Source organism: Phyllobates terribilis, unplaced genomic scaffold, assembly GCF_046119375.1.
Source record: "Phyllobates terribilis strain yellow unplaced genomic scaffold, ASM4611937v1 Scaffold_153__1_contigs__length_4458050, whole genome shotgun sequence".
Classification (NCBI taxonomy): domain Eukaryota; kingdom Metazoa; phylum Chordata; class Amphibia; order Anura; family Dendrobatidae; genus Phyllobates; species Phyllobates terribilis.
Window position 1 is genome coordinate 722,953 of NW_027362913.1, and position 13,730 is coordinate 736,682.

General features: G+C 45.0%; 1 protein-coding gene across 1 annotated transcript in view; it reads right to left on the reverse strand.

Annotated features, from left to right (window-relative positions):
* LOC141206957 (uncharacterized) overlaps positions 1-13,730 on the reverse strand; it is a 33,231-nt gene that overhangs the window by 5,451 nt on the left and 14,050 nt on the right. Inside the window, exons 2-3 of the mRNA XM_073664323.1 lie at positions 349-498; positions 40-219 (exon numbers count right to left, since the gene is read on the reverse strand). Coding sequence (XP_073520424.1) covers positions 40-219; positions 349-498 — 330 coding nt within the window. The remainder of the gene's footprint in view (positions 1-39; positions 220-348; positions 499-13,730) is intronic.

The following is a 13,730-nucleotide window of genomic DNA, read 5'->3' on the forward strand; positions in this document are numbered from 1 at the left end:
CGTTACTGTATAATGTCCCAGCATTCCCAGCAGTGTCACCTCTCCAGTCAGCAGCTCAATCATCATGTAGGTGAGTTCTAGGATCTTCTGGTCATTGATGTCCTCATGTATCAGGGGGTGAGGTGGAGGCCCAGTAATTGGGCTCAGGGGTCTTCCCCATCCCTCAGACACAGGGTCCTGACAGCGATCGCTAGAGGTCTTCTTCACTACTGTGTAATCCTGGTTATGGAGAGACACATTAATAAATCTCACTACAGACATTTCCAGAATCCTCACCTCTCCAGTTCTGTCCATCTGTTATTCCCATAGATAAGAATGATGTAATGTGACGTCATCAGAATCTCTCACCTCTCCAGTAAGCCAGAAGAGGATCTCTAGGGTGAGGTGTAATATCCTCTCCGCCATCTTGTCTCTGTCCATATCCATCCTTGATGGGTAAATCAGGAAAATTCTCTTATATAGAAGATCTTCACTGAGAGGATCTGATATTGTAGGGACCTGAATGAGAAGAAGATGAGCCGATGTAACATCATAAAAATCCTGTGTAATAATACAATTACTGGGAATAATAAGGGAAACATATGAGGAGATTATTGTACAGTATTTAGATTCCTTCTTTAGATCTACTAATAAAACTAAAGGTGGTGTGAAAAAGTGTTCGCCCCTTTTCCTGATTTCTTATTCTTTCACATGTCTTTCACACTTAAATGTTTCAGATCACAAAACAAATTTAAATATTAGACAAAGATAACACAAGTAAACACAAAATGCAGTTTTTAAATGAAGGTCTTTATTATTAAGGGAAAAAGAAATCCAAACCTACAGAGCCCTGTGTGAAAAAGTGATTGCACCCCCAACCCCCACCATTAAAACATAAATTAACTGTGGTTTATCACATCTTTGGGAAGCAAAGTTCAATTTCCCTAGCCACACACAGGCCTGATTACTGCCACACCTGTTCTCAATCAAGGAATCACTTAAATAGGACCTGCCTGACAAAGTGAAGTAGACTAAAAGATCCTCAAAAGCTAGACATCATGCTGCGATCCATAGAAATTCAGGAACAAATGAGAAACAAAGTAATTTACATCTATCAGTCTGGAAAAGGTTCTAAAGACATTTCTAAAGCTTTCACACTCCAGTGAACCATGGTGAGAGCCATTATCCACAAATAGCAAAAACATGGAACAGTGGTGAATGTTCCCAGGAGTGGTCGGCCGACCAAAATTACCCCAACAAGTGTTTGATCCATGAATCGCCCAATAAATTTTGGGGTTAGAATTGAAGCAGGATGTTTTCAGATGAAAGTGGCCACTGAGCTTTGATTGTCACATAGTGTCATCATCAGCAGGTTGCAATAGAGATGCAGAGAGACTGGAAAAGTCACAGAAAGGCAGAGAAACGGACGTCCTTTGGCCACATCCCACACTAATGACTGTTTCATTGTGAACAATGCCTTTCAGAACTGGATGATGAATGCCACACAACTGCAGGCACATTTAAGGGAGGTGAGAGGAACCCAAGTGTCCTGTCAGACCATTTGAAACAGTTTACATCAGTGTGGTCTGCTAGGGTACCTGACCATACAACCAGGCACAGGCGTCATCAACTTGCATGGGCCAGGTAGCATCTACACTGGACAGTGGGCTGCAGTGCTGTCCATTGATTAAACTCTATTGAAACTGAGCAGAAATGATGGCTGCCAATGATGTTGGAGATGTCAAAGAGAGTGCTATGCATCAGCGACTGTTGTAGCCAGTGATGTTTTGTTACAGTGTGGGCAGGTGTGTCTAGTCAATACAGAACTACCCTACACTTTGTGAATGGTACAGTGACAAGCCCCTATTTCTTGAATAACCTCATTAATCCAGTCATTGTGCCTCTGCACAAACAACATAGGCCTAATTTCATCTTCATCCCACCATCGACAAGGTGAACCCGTTTGGGAAAGATCTACACTGTCTAATATTAAAAACCTTACCATGAGTCAAAGTTTACCTCAGAGTGAATAAGGGCAGACAGAAGGTGTCTGTCGCTGGTGGATAGCTTTTATACTATTGTTGATCAAAAACAGTGTTACTAAGAACCCTATTTTATTTAAATGCACTTGCTTTTTATTTATTTATAGTAGGGTTTTTGTTCATTTTGCTTCTTGTAGGTTTTTCTGAATCTTATAGAAAACCTGTGGGATCAGCTGAGTCGCTGTGTAGAGGATTGTAATTCTGTACCCCAGAACCTTAATGACCTGTGGGCCGCCCTTCAAGAAGAAAGGCATATCATGCCTCAGCAGACAACAATTAAACTTGTGACCAGCACTCACCACTGTTATTATTATTTATTTATATAGCACCATTGATTCCATGGTGCTGTATATACAACCCCTGGCAAAAATTATGGAATCACCGGGCTCGGAGGATGTTCATTCAGTTGTTTAATGTTGTTGAAAAAAAGCAGATCACAGACATGGCACAAAACTAAAGTCATTTCAAATGGCAACTTTAGGGCTTTAAGAAACACTAAAAGAAATCAAGATTAAAAATGTGGTACTGAGTAAGAGTATTTTTTTTCACACCAAGCAGAGGGAAAAAATTATGGAATCACTCAATTCTGTGAAGAGATTTGCAAAGGGAGGTAGCAGAGGAGTAGCGAGGCGAGAGATGAACTAGTAGGGCAGCAGAGTTAAGGACAGACTGGAGAGGTACGAGAGTGTTACCAGGTAGGCCACAAAGGAGGATGTTGCAGTAGTCGAGGTGGGAGCTGATGAGGGCATGCACAAGCAGTTTAGTAGATTGACGGTTGAGGAAAGGACGGATTCTGGAAATATTTTTGAGCTGGAGGCGACAGGAGGTGGCAAAGGCTTGGATGTGGGGTTTAAAGGACAGGACAGAGTCAAGGGTTACTCTGAGGCAGCGGATTGCCGGTACAGGGGAAAGTGTGATGTCGTTTATTGTTATAGAAAGGTCAGGTGAGGAAGATACGCAAGATGGAGGAAAGATGAGGAGTCCAGATTTGTCCACATTGAGTTAGAGGAAGCAAGAGGAGAAGAAGGAGGAAATGGCTGATTGAAATGCTGGAATTCTGGACAGCAGAGAGGTGACATCTGGGCCAGAGAGGTAGATCTGGGTGTCATCAGCGTACAGGTGGTACTGGAAACCATGGGACTTTATGAGCTGTCCCTCGCCAAGGATATAGATGGAGAAGAGTAGGGGTCCTAGAACAGAGCCTTGAGGGACTCCAACAGAGAGAGGACAGGATGAGGAAGTAGTGTGGGAGTGGGAGACACTAAAAGTGTGGTTAGAAAGGTATGAGGAGATCCAGGATAGGGCAACCAAAGGAAGAAAGAATCTATAGTAGGAGGCAGTGGTCAACTATGTCGAAGGCAGAGGACAGGTCTAGAAGAAGGAGTATGGAGAATAGTCTGTTAGCTTTGGCTGTAAGTAAGTCATTAGTAATTTTGGTAAGGGCAGTTTCGGTGGAATGGTAGGGACGGAACCAGATTGTTGGTTGTCGAAGAAAGAGTTAGATGAGAAATGGGAGGAAAGTTCAGCGTGAACATGTTGCTCAAGGAGTTTGAATGCAAATGGGAGCAGCGATATGGGGCAATAGCTGGACAAAGCGGTTGAGTTGAGGGATGGCTTTTTGAGGATAGGCGTGATTGTGGCATGTTTGAAAGCAGAGGGGAAGGTTCCAGAAGTTAGTGATAGACTGAAGAGATGGGTTAGAGATGGGATGAGTGTGGGAGTGACGTTGGGGAGGAGGTGGGATGGGATGGGGTCAAGTGCACAAGTGGTAAGGTGTAATTTGGAGAGGAGGTGAGTAAGCTCTCTTTCAGTGATGTTGGAGAGGGAGGTTATGGGGAAAGGACAATGGTCTGGAAAACAAAGGGGTTGTGGTGGTCAGACCGTGAAGGCTTGCCTTGTTTGGTCAATATTGTTTTTGAAGTGTGTGGCAAACGCCTCAGCAGTGATGAGGGAGGTCAGAGGGGGCAGCGGAGGTCGGAGGAGGGAGTTAAAAGTTTTGAATAACTGTTTGGGGTTGTCGGATAAGGAAGAAATGAGGGTTGTGAAGAAGGCCTGTTTGACAGAGGTGAGGGCTGATTTGAATTTGAGTGTTGCTTGTTTGAATGCAGTGAAGTCATCTTGCGAATGTGTTTTCTTCCAACGCCGCTCTGCAACCCTGGATGCTTGCCGAAACTTTTTGGTGAGGTTATTGTGCAAAGGTTGTCTATTGATTCGTTGCACTCTGCCATACACAAGAGGGGCAACCGAGTCAAAAGCAAATGCGAGAGTGGCATTGTAGAAAGCAGAGAGGGAGAGAAGGTGAGAGAAGGAGAGTCGCCGGCTTGTTTTATGTTTGAGTAGGACAGATCTGAAGTTGAGGAGCAGGTTGGCAGATGAGGTCAGGTGGGGAAGTAATAGGGAAGGAGATATGATTATCTGGTTAGAGGGTACTGGGGTCTGGGGATAGCGGAGAAGAGTGAGGATTAATGGAACAAAAACTGTAAAGGCATATGTAAGCACGGTGAAAGTGTAAGGGAGAATAGAGAAGCAAGTACAGTTAATAGGTGGTTACTCGTACCTGCTCGTCACTTCTGGTCCAATTCTGGCATATTTCTGCAGGTTACTCAAGGAGACATACTCATGGAGATAGACCACGGTCACACAGACCTGTATGTCTCAATTTATACAGCTTCCAAAGCACATGGAATAGGCCACGTGTGAGTAGGAGGGAGGAGCCACAAGGAGACGATTCAGAAAACAGGGGGGATAAATAGGAGAGAGAGGCCGTATAAACAGTTTTGAATGGAGATAAATGGATATGTAGAGTATTGCACATTGAAACGTTCCTGCAATTGAAACAGATGGTTGTCAGATCAAGGGTGATGGCAATATTGAAGAATATAAATTGTGAGATTACATGTCTGGATATCTGGCATATTTCTGCAGGTTACTCAAGGAGACATACTCATGGAGACAAACCACTGTTGTTGGCTTTTGTTTCAATAAATTGTTTGAGATGAGAAAATTACCATTGCATGCTTCTACTTAAGTGCCCTACTTTCATGATGAAATCTCACAGTAGCGTGAAGTTTTTACGTTTTCCAGAAAGCCAAATATCCCTAACTTTTTGTGAGTAGTGTATATACACACATACATTTGGCGGATTTCCCTATTCTGCAGACCGCCTGCTGCCGTTTTACTTGGCGGAACCGGACCAGATGGTTTGGAGATGAATGAGAGAGACCAAAGTCCAAAAATAAATTATTATTTACTTAACAAAACTTGATGAGAAGTAATACATCAGATAGCCACATGTAAGGGAATGATAATCCTCCGGATATATTTTCAAGCTATATGTAGCAAAAATACGGATAACTAAAATATAACTTTTACTTAGAATCTTTAAAAACTATTAAGAAAATACAGTAAAACACCACTACGTGTGGACGAACAAGCCAAACATATATTACACACCACCTTTGCTATGGTCCAAAAGCTATCTCAAAAGTCAGACCTTTATCAGATAGGTGTGTAAATTTAAGCGGAAAAAATACAGTTGCTCTTCCACCCAGAAATAGCAGAATGCTGTCACTTTCTTTAATGGAGCAACACAAATTAGTTAGTTTACACTTGGTAAATGGAATCCATTACTGCATTGTCATTAACTCATTCTTAGCAGCGTATCAACGGCAGGGTTTTATTGTGCCCAAAAATACCACTTGCCACCAAATCCGTCTCACACTGCTCTTCACAATGGTATATATACAGAGACAGTGATAGTGGTCAGTATAAACCAACACCGCTTAGACATGTACAGCAGCACCGTTAAACGTTGCACTAGGGGACAATCAAACCCATCTACTATGGTGCCTATACATACAGAGACTATCTCAAATCATAGCTGTGTATTATGTAGTACTATATACACGTATTCTAGAAATCTCGTAGGCAGTACTCAAGTGGTGGAGCATCTTTTCTACTCCATCCCACTGAAACCCTGTTCTTGATCATATATAGCATGGAGTGCATACATTTATTTCTGCACTCAGACCACTGCTTTATCACAGTAAAGGAACGGTCTCACCCAAGATTTAGTCCCTTCCGGCTTGCACTCAGATCCTTATTAGTGTTGAGCGAGTATGTTTATCCGAGTATGCTCGGGCCGAGCTCCGAGTATTTATAGCTGCTCGGTGATATGCTTGAATCGCTCCCGTGTGCATGATTTGCGACTGTTTGACAGCTTTATTACATGTGAGGAATGTGTAAGAAATAGACATTCCTCACATGTAATAAAACTGTCAAACAGTCGCAAATCATGCACACGGGAGCGATTTAACCTTATCACCAAGCAGCTATAAATACTCGGAGCTCGGCCCGAGCATACTCGGCGAAAGGGTAAATAGAACATACTCACTCAACACTAATCCTTATGCCTCCTGCCAACCCTGGGTGTGTGACCTCCCACAGGATCTCCCAACGCGTTTCATCACAAATGTAGAATCATCAGGGCAGTTGTGAACCTGCTTGTGTCCTCATGGGGGCCTTTGCAAGTCATCTGCCAACTTTCCTGGCTGTTGCAGTATCACTTACTGGCTTCCTTGTTCTTTTATTGTGCACTCTGTCGAAACCCCGCCTCCGGCGGATGGCGCATTTCCGGTCTTTGGACCGCATATCCGGTTTCCGGAGCGCACATCTGGCCTGTGGAACGCAAGCCGCCACAGTGGAACGCATATTACCACTTCCGCCGGCTGTGCTACAAACACCAGCCTGCAAACTAGCCTGAAACTCCATTCCAGATAATGACAGGAGGGGAACGGTCACACCACCTCTCCATGCCCATCACCACAATTCTTATGCTTGTGGGGAGGCCATAACACAGATCTTAACCATTAGACTAGGATCCTATAGGCCTATTCTTGTTAGACAGGTAATTCATATGTCCTGCCCCATCCCTAGGGGTAGTGCAGGTATTCCTTCAGCAACTAATTTTTAATAAAAACCAATGGTCTCAAAAAAAGCATTCCTTACCAAAAAAGTATTTTCACTCTTTAATAATGACATAATCCAATTCACTTAAACACGTCATGTAGAGAAGATGTGTGTATCAAAAAAATGCCAGAGTGATCAAACAGGAAGAAGGGTAGTAGTGGAGGAACGCATGATATAATTTGCATGAGGGAACCAGGGAACAGCAACGAAAACCCAAAGAATGGGTGGAAAAGATCTCTAGAGTATCCCTCTCTATCTGCACACCTACTTAAGGCGGAGGTTGGCACCCTGTCCTGCGCAATGGCACCCCCACTCATTGGCGGCTGTCCCTGACTACATGTCCCTATTACACCTCTATTTCAAAGAAAAGAGTTACGAACATTTGCCCATTCAGGCCATTCGGGTATACCATTCTGAGGTTGAAAATCCAATGGGTCTCCCTCTGTAAAATCGACCTATCCCAGCTACCTCCTCTCACAGGAGGTGTGATTTTCTCGATCCCCATAAATAGGTTCTTCCTTACATCCCCTTGATGCCGTAGGTTGATGTGATTAGCGACCTGTGTATCTCTTTTATTCCTTATATCTCGTATATGTTTCCCCACTTGCTTACGAAATTCTCTTCTTGTTTTTTCAACGTACTCCACCCTGCACTCACATGTGCCCTTATAGATGACGCCCTTAGTGCGACAATTTATGAAGTGCCGGATGGAGTACGTGGTACCAGTAACATTGCTTTTGAACTCAGCCTGACTGGATCGATTCACACATCTTACATCCCCCACATGTGAAACACCGTTTGAATCCTCTAGCCAACCAAGTCGGGGCGGTTCTCAGCTGATAGTGGCTATGCACTAGCCTATCCCTCATAGATTTACCTTTTCAGTATGTGATTTGTGGGTAAGGTGTGATCTCATTCTCTATGTCTGTGTCCATCTTTAATAATGACCAATGCCTTTGGAGGATTGATCTAATCTCCTCCGCTCTATTGCAATATCTCATGACGAATTGTGTAGTTACACTTTGATCAGGTTTTTGTTTTGGGATCAAAAGGGGTCTCCGATCTCTCTTTAAGGCCTCATTGTATGCCACCCTCAAGACTCTTTCGGGGTAACCCCTGTCTTTAAACCTTATCTTGAGGTCATCTGCCTGCTCCTTGAAGGACCACAAGGTAGAGCAATTCTGGCGCATTCTTAAATATTGTACCTTAGGGATTCCCCTCCTGAGGGGGGCCGGATGGTTGTTCTCCCACCTCAGGAGGGAATTTGTGGCTGTTTCTTTCCTATGGGTCTTAGTGATAATTTCACCCTTGGAATTGATCTCAATTTTAATGTCCAAAAAAGCCAGGGTAGATGAATTCACCTCATACGTAGAATGTAACCCAATATTGTTGACATTGAGTTTCTTGACAAAATCCCCGAACGTCTCCACAGTGCCCTTCCAGATGACAAAGAGACCACCAGCCCAGGAGCAGGTTGACATACGATGGTGCACACGGGCTGCCTATCGCGGTGCCCCTGAGCTGGTGGAAGTACTCATTATTGAATAAAAATACATTTTTGGTCAGGCAAAATTCCAGTGCTTTCATCACGAACTGGTTATGTCTCTCATACTGTCGCCCCCTGGTGCTCAAATAGCGATTAACTGCTTTCAAACCCTCCTGATGTAGGATGGAGGAGTACAGTGCCTCCACATCTATAGTCTCCAAAACCATGCCAGGTTCCACGCATATCCCCTCCAATTTACACAAAAGCCTTAGTTACTTACCGGTAACGGGATTTTTCGGAGCCCATGACAGCACCACGTGAGAGAGAGGATCCGCCCATCAAGGACAGGAAACCTACAGGTTAAAAAGGGCGGCCCTCTCTTCCCGCCTCAGTTTAGTTAACAGAGCATGAGAGTACCGCCAAGGTTAGTTATAACAAAACATAATCACATTAAGTACATCACTTTTCATCAATTTCCCGCAAGGGTGCACAAAAAGAAATCAACTCTACGGGAGTGCACAACACCAGTGAAGGGAGGGAATATAAAGGTGCTGTCATGGGCTCCGAAAAATCCCGTTACCGGTAAGTAACTAAGGCTTTATTCGGTCTCCCATGACAGCACCACGTGAGAGAATTTCAGAGACGAAGGAAATTAGGGAGGGACCACAGCTTGAAGTACCCTTCTCCCGAAAGTGAGATCTGCAGAGCCACCCAGATCCAATCTATAGTGCCTATAGAAAGTAGAGGGAGAAGACCAAGTGGCAGCCTTACAAATTTCCTCAATGGAAAGCCCTGTCTTCTCCGCCCAGGAGGTTGATACCGCTCTAGTAGAATGCGCCCTCAATCCCTCCAGTATCTCTTTATCCCCTGAGGAGTATGCGAGGGAAATGGCCTCCTTGATCCATCTAGCGATTGTAGTATTTGAGGCCTTACAACCCTTCCTAGCCCCCTGATAGCAAATAAATAGGGACTTATCCTTTCTAAAGCCACGTGATACTTCTAAGTACCTTAGTACGCACCTCCTAACGTCTAAAGTGTGAAGTCTCTCCTCTTTTTGATTTTTGGGCGGAAAGCAAAAAGTTGGGAGAACTATTTCCTAGGTTCTATGGAATCGAGTGGCCACTTTAGGAAGAAAGGCTGGATCAGGTTTTAATATAATCCTATCGTCCAGAATTTGCGTAAATGGAGGGCATATTGAAAGGGCCTGTAGGTCACTGACTCTCCTGGCTGAAGTTAGGGCTACTGACAGGACCGTCTTTAGGAAAATAATTTTGGGGGGAGACTAAATCTAGTGGCTCAAAAGGAGGACTGGTCAAGGCATCTAAGATAAAATTCAAATCCCAGGAAGACATCTTTACCTTGGTAATGGGTCTACACCTAAAGGAAGCTTTTAAAAAACGGGCTATCCAATAGTTATCTGCAATATTGGAAGAAAATAAAGCTCCCAACGCCGACACCTGTACTTTCAAGGTACTAGTAGTGAGACCTAATTCTAAGCCTCGCTGCAGAAATTCCAGAATTTTCCCAATAGGGGGCTCCTCCTCCACCTTAACATCTGCAAAGGACAGAAACTTCCTCCAGGTCCTGGCATAAATACGGGTGGTAACAGGTTTTCTGCTAGCCAGGAGAGTATTCACTACATTTGCGGGGAATCCTTTGTTGGTCAATAACACCCTCTCAAATTCCACGCCGTCATATTTAGACTCGGGGTTGGAGGATGGGAAAGTGGCCCTTGAGTGAGGAGGTCCGGAATCTCCGGAAGAACCCAGGGATCTGATATGGACATCTTCCGGAGACAAGGGAACCACGGTCTTTTGGGCCAAAAGGGACATATGAGTATCACTCTGGCCCGGTCTGCCCTGATCTTATCACCGCTGGGAGCAGGATCATGGGAGGGAAGGCATATGCCAGAGGAAATCTCCAGGGAACCATGAAGGCGTCCACTGCCAGGGGTCCTTCTCTGGGGTCTAAGGAACAAAAATTTTCCACTTTCCGATTGGCTCTTGTTGCGAATAAGTTCACAGTCGGAAGGCCCCACAATTCTACGATTCTGGAGAATATTTGTATATTTAGGGACCACTCTCCCTCTTTTACAGAAGTACGGCTGAGGAAATCCGCTGTGATGTTTTCCTTGCCTTTTAGATGAGTAGCCGAAAGAGAGAGACAGTGATCTTCGGCTTTCAGCAGAAGTGCGTTCGCTACCCTCATCAAGTTTCTTGAGCGGGTTCCCCCTTGGTGGTTTATGTAAGCTACCGTGACTTGATTGTCCGAGAGTACACGGACATGCTGGTCCTGTAAATATACAAGGAACTCGTTGAACGCATGCTGCACCGCCAGAAGCTCCTTAACATTTGATGACAACTGTTGCTCACTGCTTGACCAGGTTCCCTGCACTAATTTCCCTTCAAAGTGAGCTCCCCAACCTGTGGCACTTGCATCAGTGGACAAGACTGCAGTTGGACTACATTCCCAGGGAACCCCTTTAGCAAGATTGTCTTGTCGTAACCACCAACGAAGGGACCATATGGCACAAGGACCTAGCGTAAACCTACGGTCTAGATGCCCCTCTAAAGCTGCGTTATTGTACAACACATCCCACTGAAAGGCTCTTGAATGCAATTGTGACCAACGAACCGCAGGAAAAGTGGAGGTGAAGGTTCCCAATAGTGACATGGCCTTACGGAGTGACATAGAAGGTTTACGTATACATTGTTCTACCAACTCCCGGATTCTATCAATTTTCTCTTCTGGAAGACAACATAGCTGTTTCCTGGAATCTAATATGACCCCCAGATATTGTTGTACCTTGAGTGGAGATAGTCTAGACTTTTCTAAATTTAGAAACCACCCCAAACTCTTTAAGACCGACATGGTCTCCTGCAGGTGGGTCTCGCACTGAACCAACGAATTCCCCACTATCAGGAGATCATCCAGGTAAGGGATAATTAGAATGTCCCTTTCTCTTATATGGGCCATAACTTCCGCCATTACTTTAGTAAAAACCCGTGGGGCTATAGCTAAACTGAAGGGGAGTGCAGTGTATTGGAAGTGTCTATTTCAATGGCCAGCCTCAAGTATTTCTGGTAATCACTATGAATTGGGATATGGTAATACGCATCTTTGAGATCGAGCACTACCATATAGCAGTGGGGAAAAAGTAACTTTATTACGGATTTTAAAGACTCCATTTTAAAGGTGTGTATTTTAAGGAAATTATTCAGGGATTTCAGATTTATAATTGTCCTGAAACTTCCATCCGGTTTCGGAATCAAGAAGAGCGGGGAGTAGAAACCAAGACCCTTTTCAGCTTCCGGAACCTCAATCAGGACGTGCTTTCTTATTAGGGTTTGTACTTCCGAAACGAGGGCAGCCTGGCGTTCTGGGGAAGAACTGGAGGGAACAACCATGAATCTTTTGTGAGGCAATGCTTTAAATTGAAATTTAAGACCATACTTAATCAGGCTCAAAATCCAATTACTATGAGAAATCTGTTCCCAAGCTGGGACAAAAAATGACAATCTCCCTCCCACCTGGGCTGATTGTGTATCCCCTGGCTCCTGCTCAATTTTTGGAGACGGACCAAAGAGTAGACCTCTACCTTTTCGACCCCTTTCGTCAGACTTGTCTTGCTCCCTGAAATATCTCTTCCGGAAAAATTTCCTCTTCCGGAACGATCTCTTAAAGGAGGGCAGAGGTACTGATGGAAACCCCTTCTTAGGGTCCCCCGCTTTCTCCCATAAGTCGTCCATGGTCTGACCAAAGAGGTATTCCCCTTCACACGGGATTGTACACAGTCTGGACTTAGTCTGTAAATTCCCTGGCCAGCTTTTAATCCACAAGGCTCGCCGAGCCGCATTTGACAGTGCTGCTGACTTTGCTGCCAACCTCACCGAGTCCACAGATGCATCAGCAAGAAAAGCTGCCGCCCCCTGAACCAGTGGAAGGGAAGAAATAATGTCTTTCCTAGAAGTCCCATCCTTCAACTGACTGTCTAGCTGTTCAAGCCACACCATCAGGGCTCTGGACGTACAGGTAGCTGCTACTGTTGGTCTCAGTGCTCCCGCAGCTGTCTCCCATGCCCCTTTCAGGAAAGTATCAGCCCGTCTGTCTAGGGGATCTCTCAATGCACCCATATCATCGAACGGGAGGGAAGTTCTTTTCGCTGCTTTGGTAACAGCAACATCCAGCTTGGGTGCTTTTAACCAGAAGGAACACATAGCATCCTCAAACGGATATTTCCTTTTAAAGGATGGAGGAACACTACCCTTCTTGTCAGGCTTTCTCCACTCCTTATCAATGAGGTCTTTCACCTTTGAATTTACTGGAAAGACCCTTCTCTTCTTTAGCCCCAGACCACCAAACATAACATCCTCAGCTGACTTCTCTACCCTCGAGTCCACTATCCCCATTGTAGATCGGACGGCTTTTACTAGGGCATCGACCTCCTTCAGGGGGAAGCACTGTCTATCTGGCTCACTATCAGAGGAAGAGAAGGCGGAGGAGGAAGCGACCGATAGCTCAGAGTCTGAACCCAGCTGGGTTTCTTGAGGAATATGCCCAGACTCTGAACCTTGCAATGCTTTGCCTATTTCTTCCCTTATTAAAGTTCTAAGGCCTAGGGAAAAATCTGGGGTCTCCTCCGATATCATTTTGCTGATACAAAGCTGACATAATCTTTTGCTATATGAATCAGGGAGTGGACAGCTGCATAAGGCACACTCTCTGTGCTTGAACTTCAAGGAACATTTCTTGCTCTAAAAGAAAGTCATAGATAGAAAGAAGGAGGAAACATTAGTAGAACTTTCACGAAGATTCCACTCACCCCACAGAACCTTCGGTACCGTAGAAGCAGAAGAATCCAGCATGCATGGCGAGGAATCACGCCGCACCGGACCGTCCTTCCTGCTCTTAGTGGTAGCTCTTCTAGCTGTATGACCAGACCCTAGCCGGGAATGACGCTGCGCCACTAGCTGTGAGGGCTCCCCAGAGGGCTGCTCCTGCAGCAGATGTTGTTGCCTAGGTGACAGCTCCTGTGAATCTTCCATAGCTTACAATGTAAGAATGGGCTGGGAAGCACCTCTGTATGTTACCAGACCCTTTATATACTGGCCATACCGGTACCATGTGTGGGTGTGTCTTTCCTTTTTTTTTTTTTACCCAGGAGGGCGTTACCTGCTCCTTGGTCTTCCTCCCCAGGTCCAGGTGGGATCCAGGTGGGCTCCTCGCCGCCAGATCCTCAATCCCCCGGCGTTCAG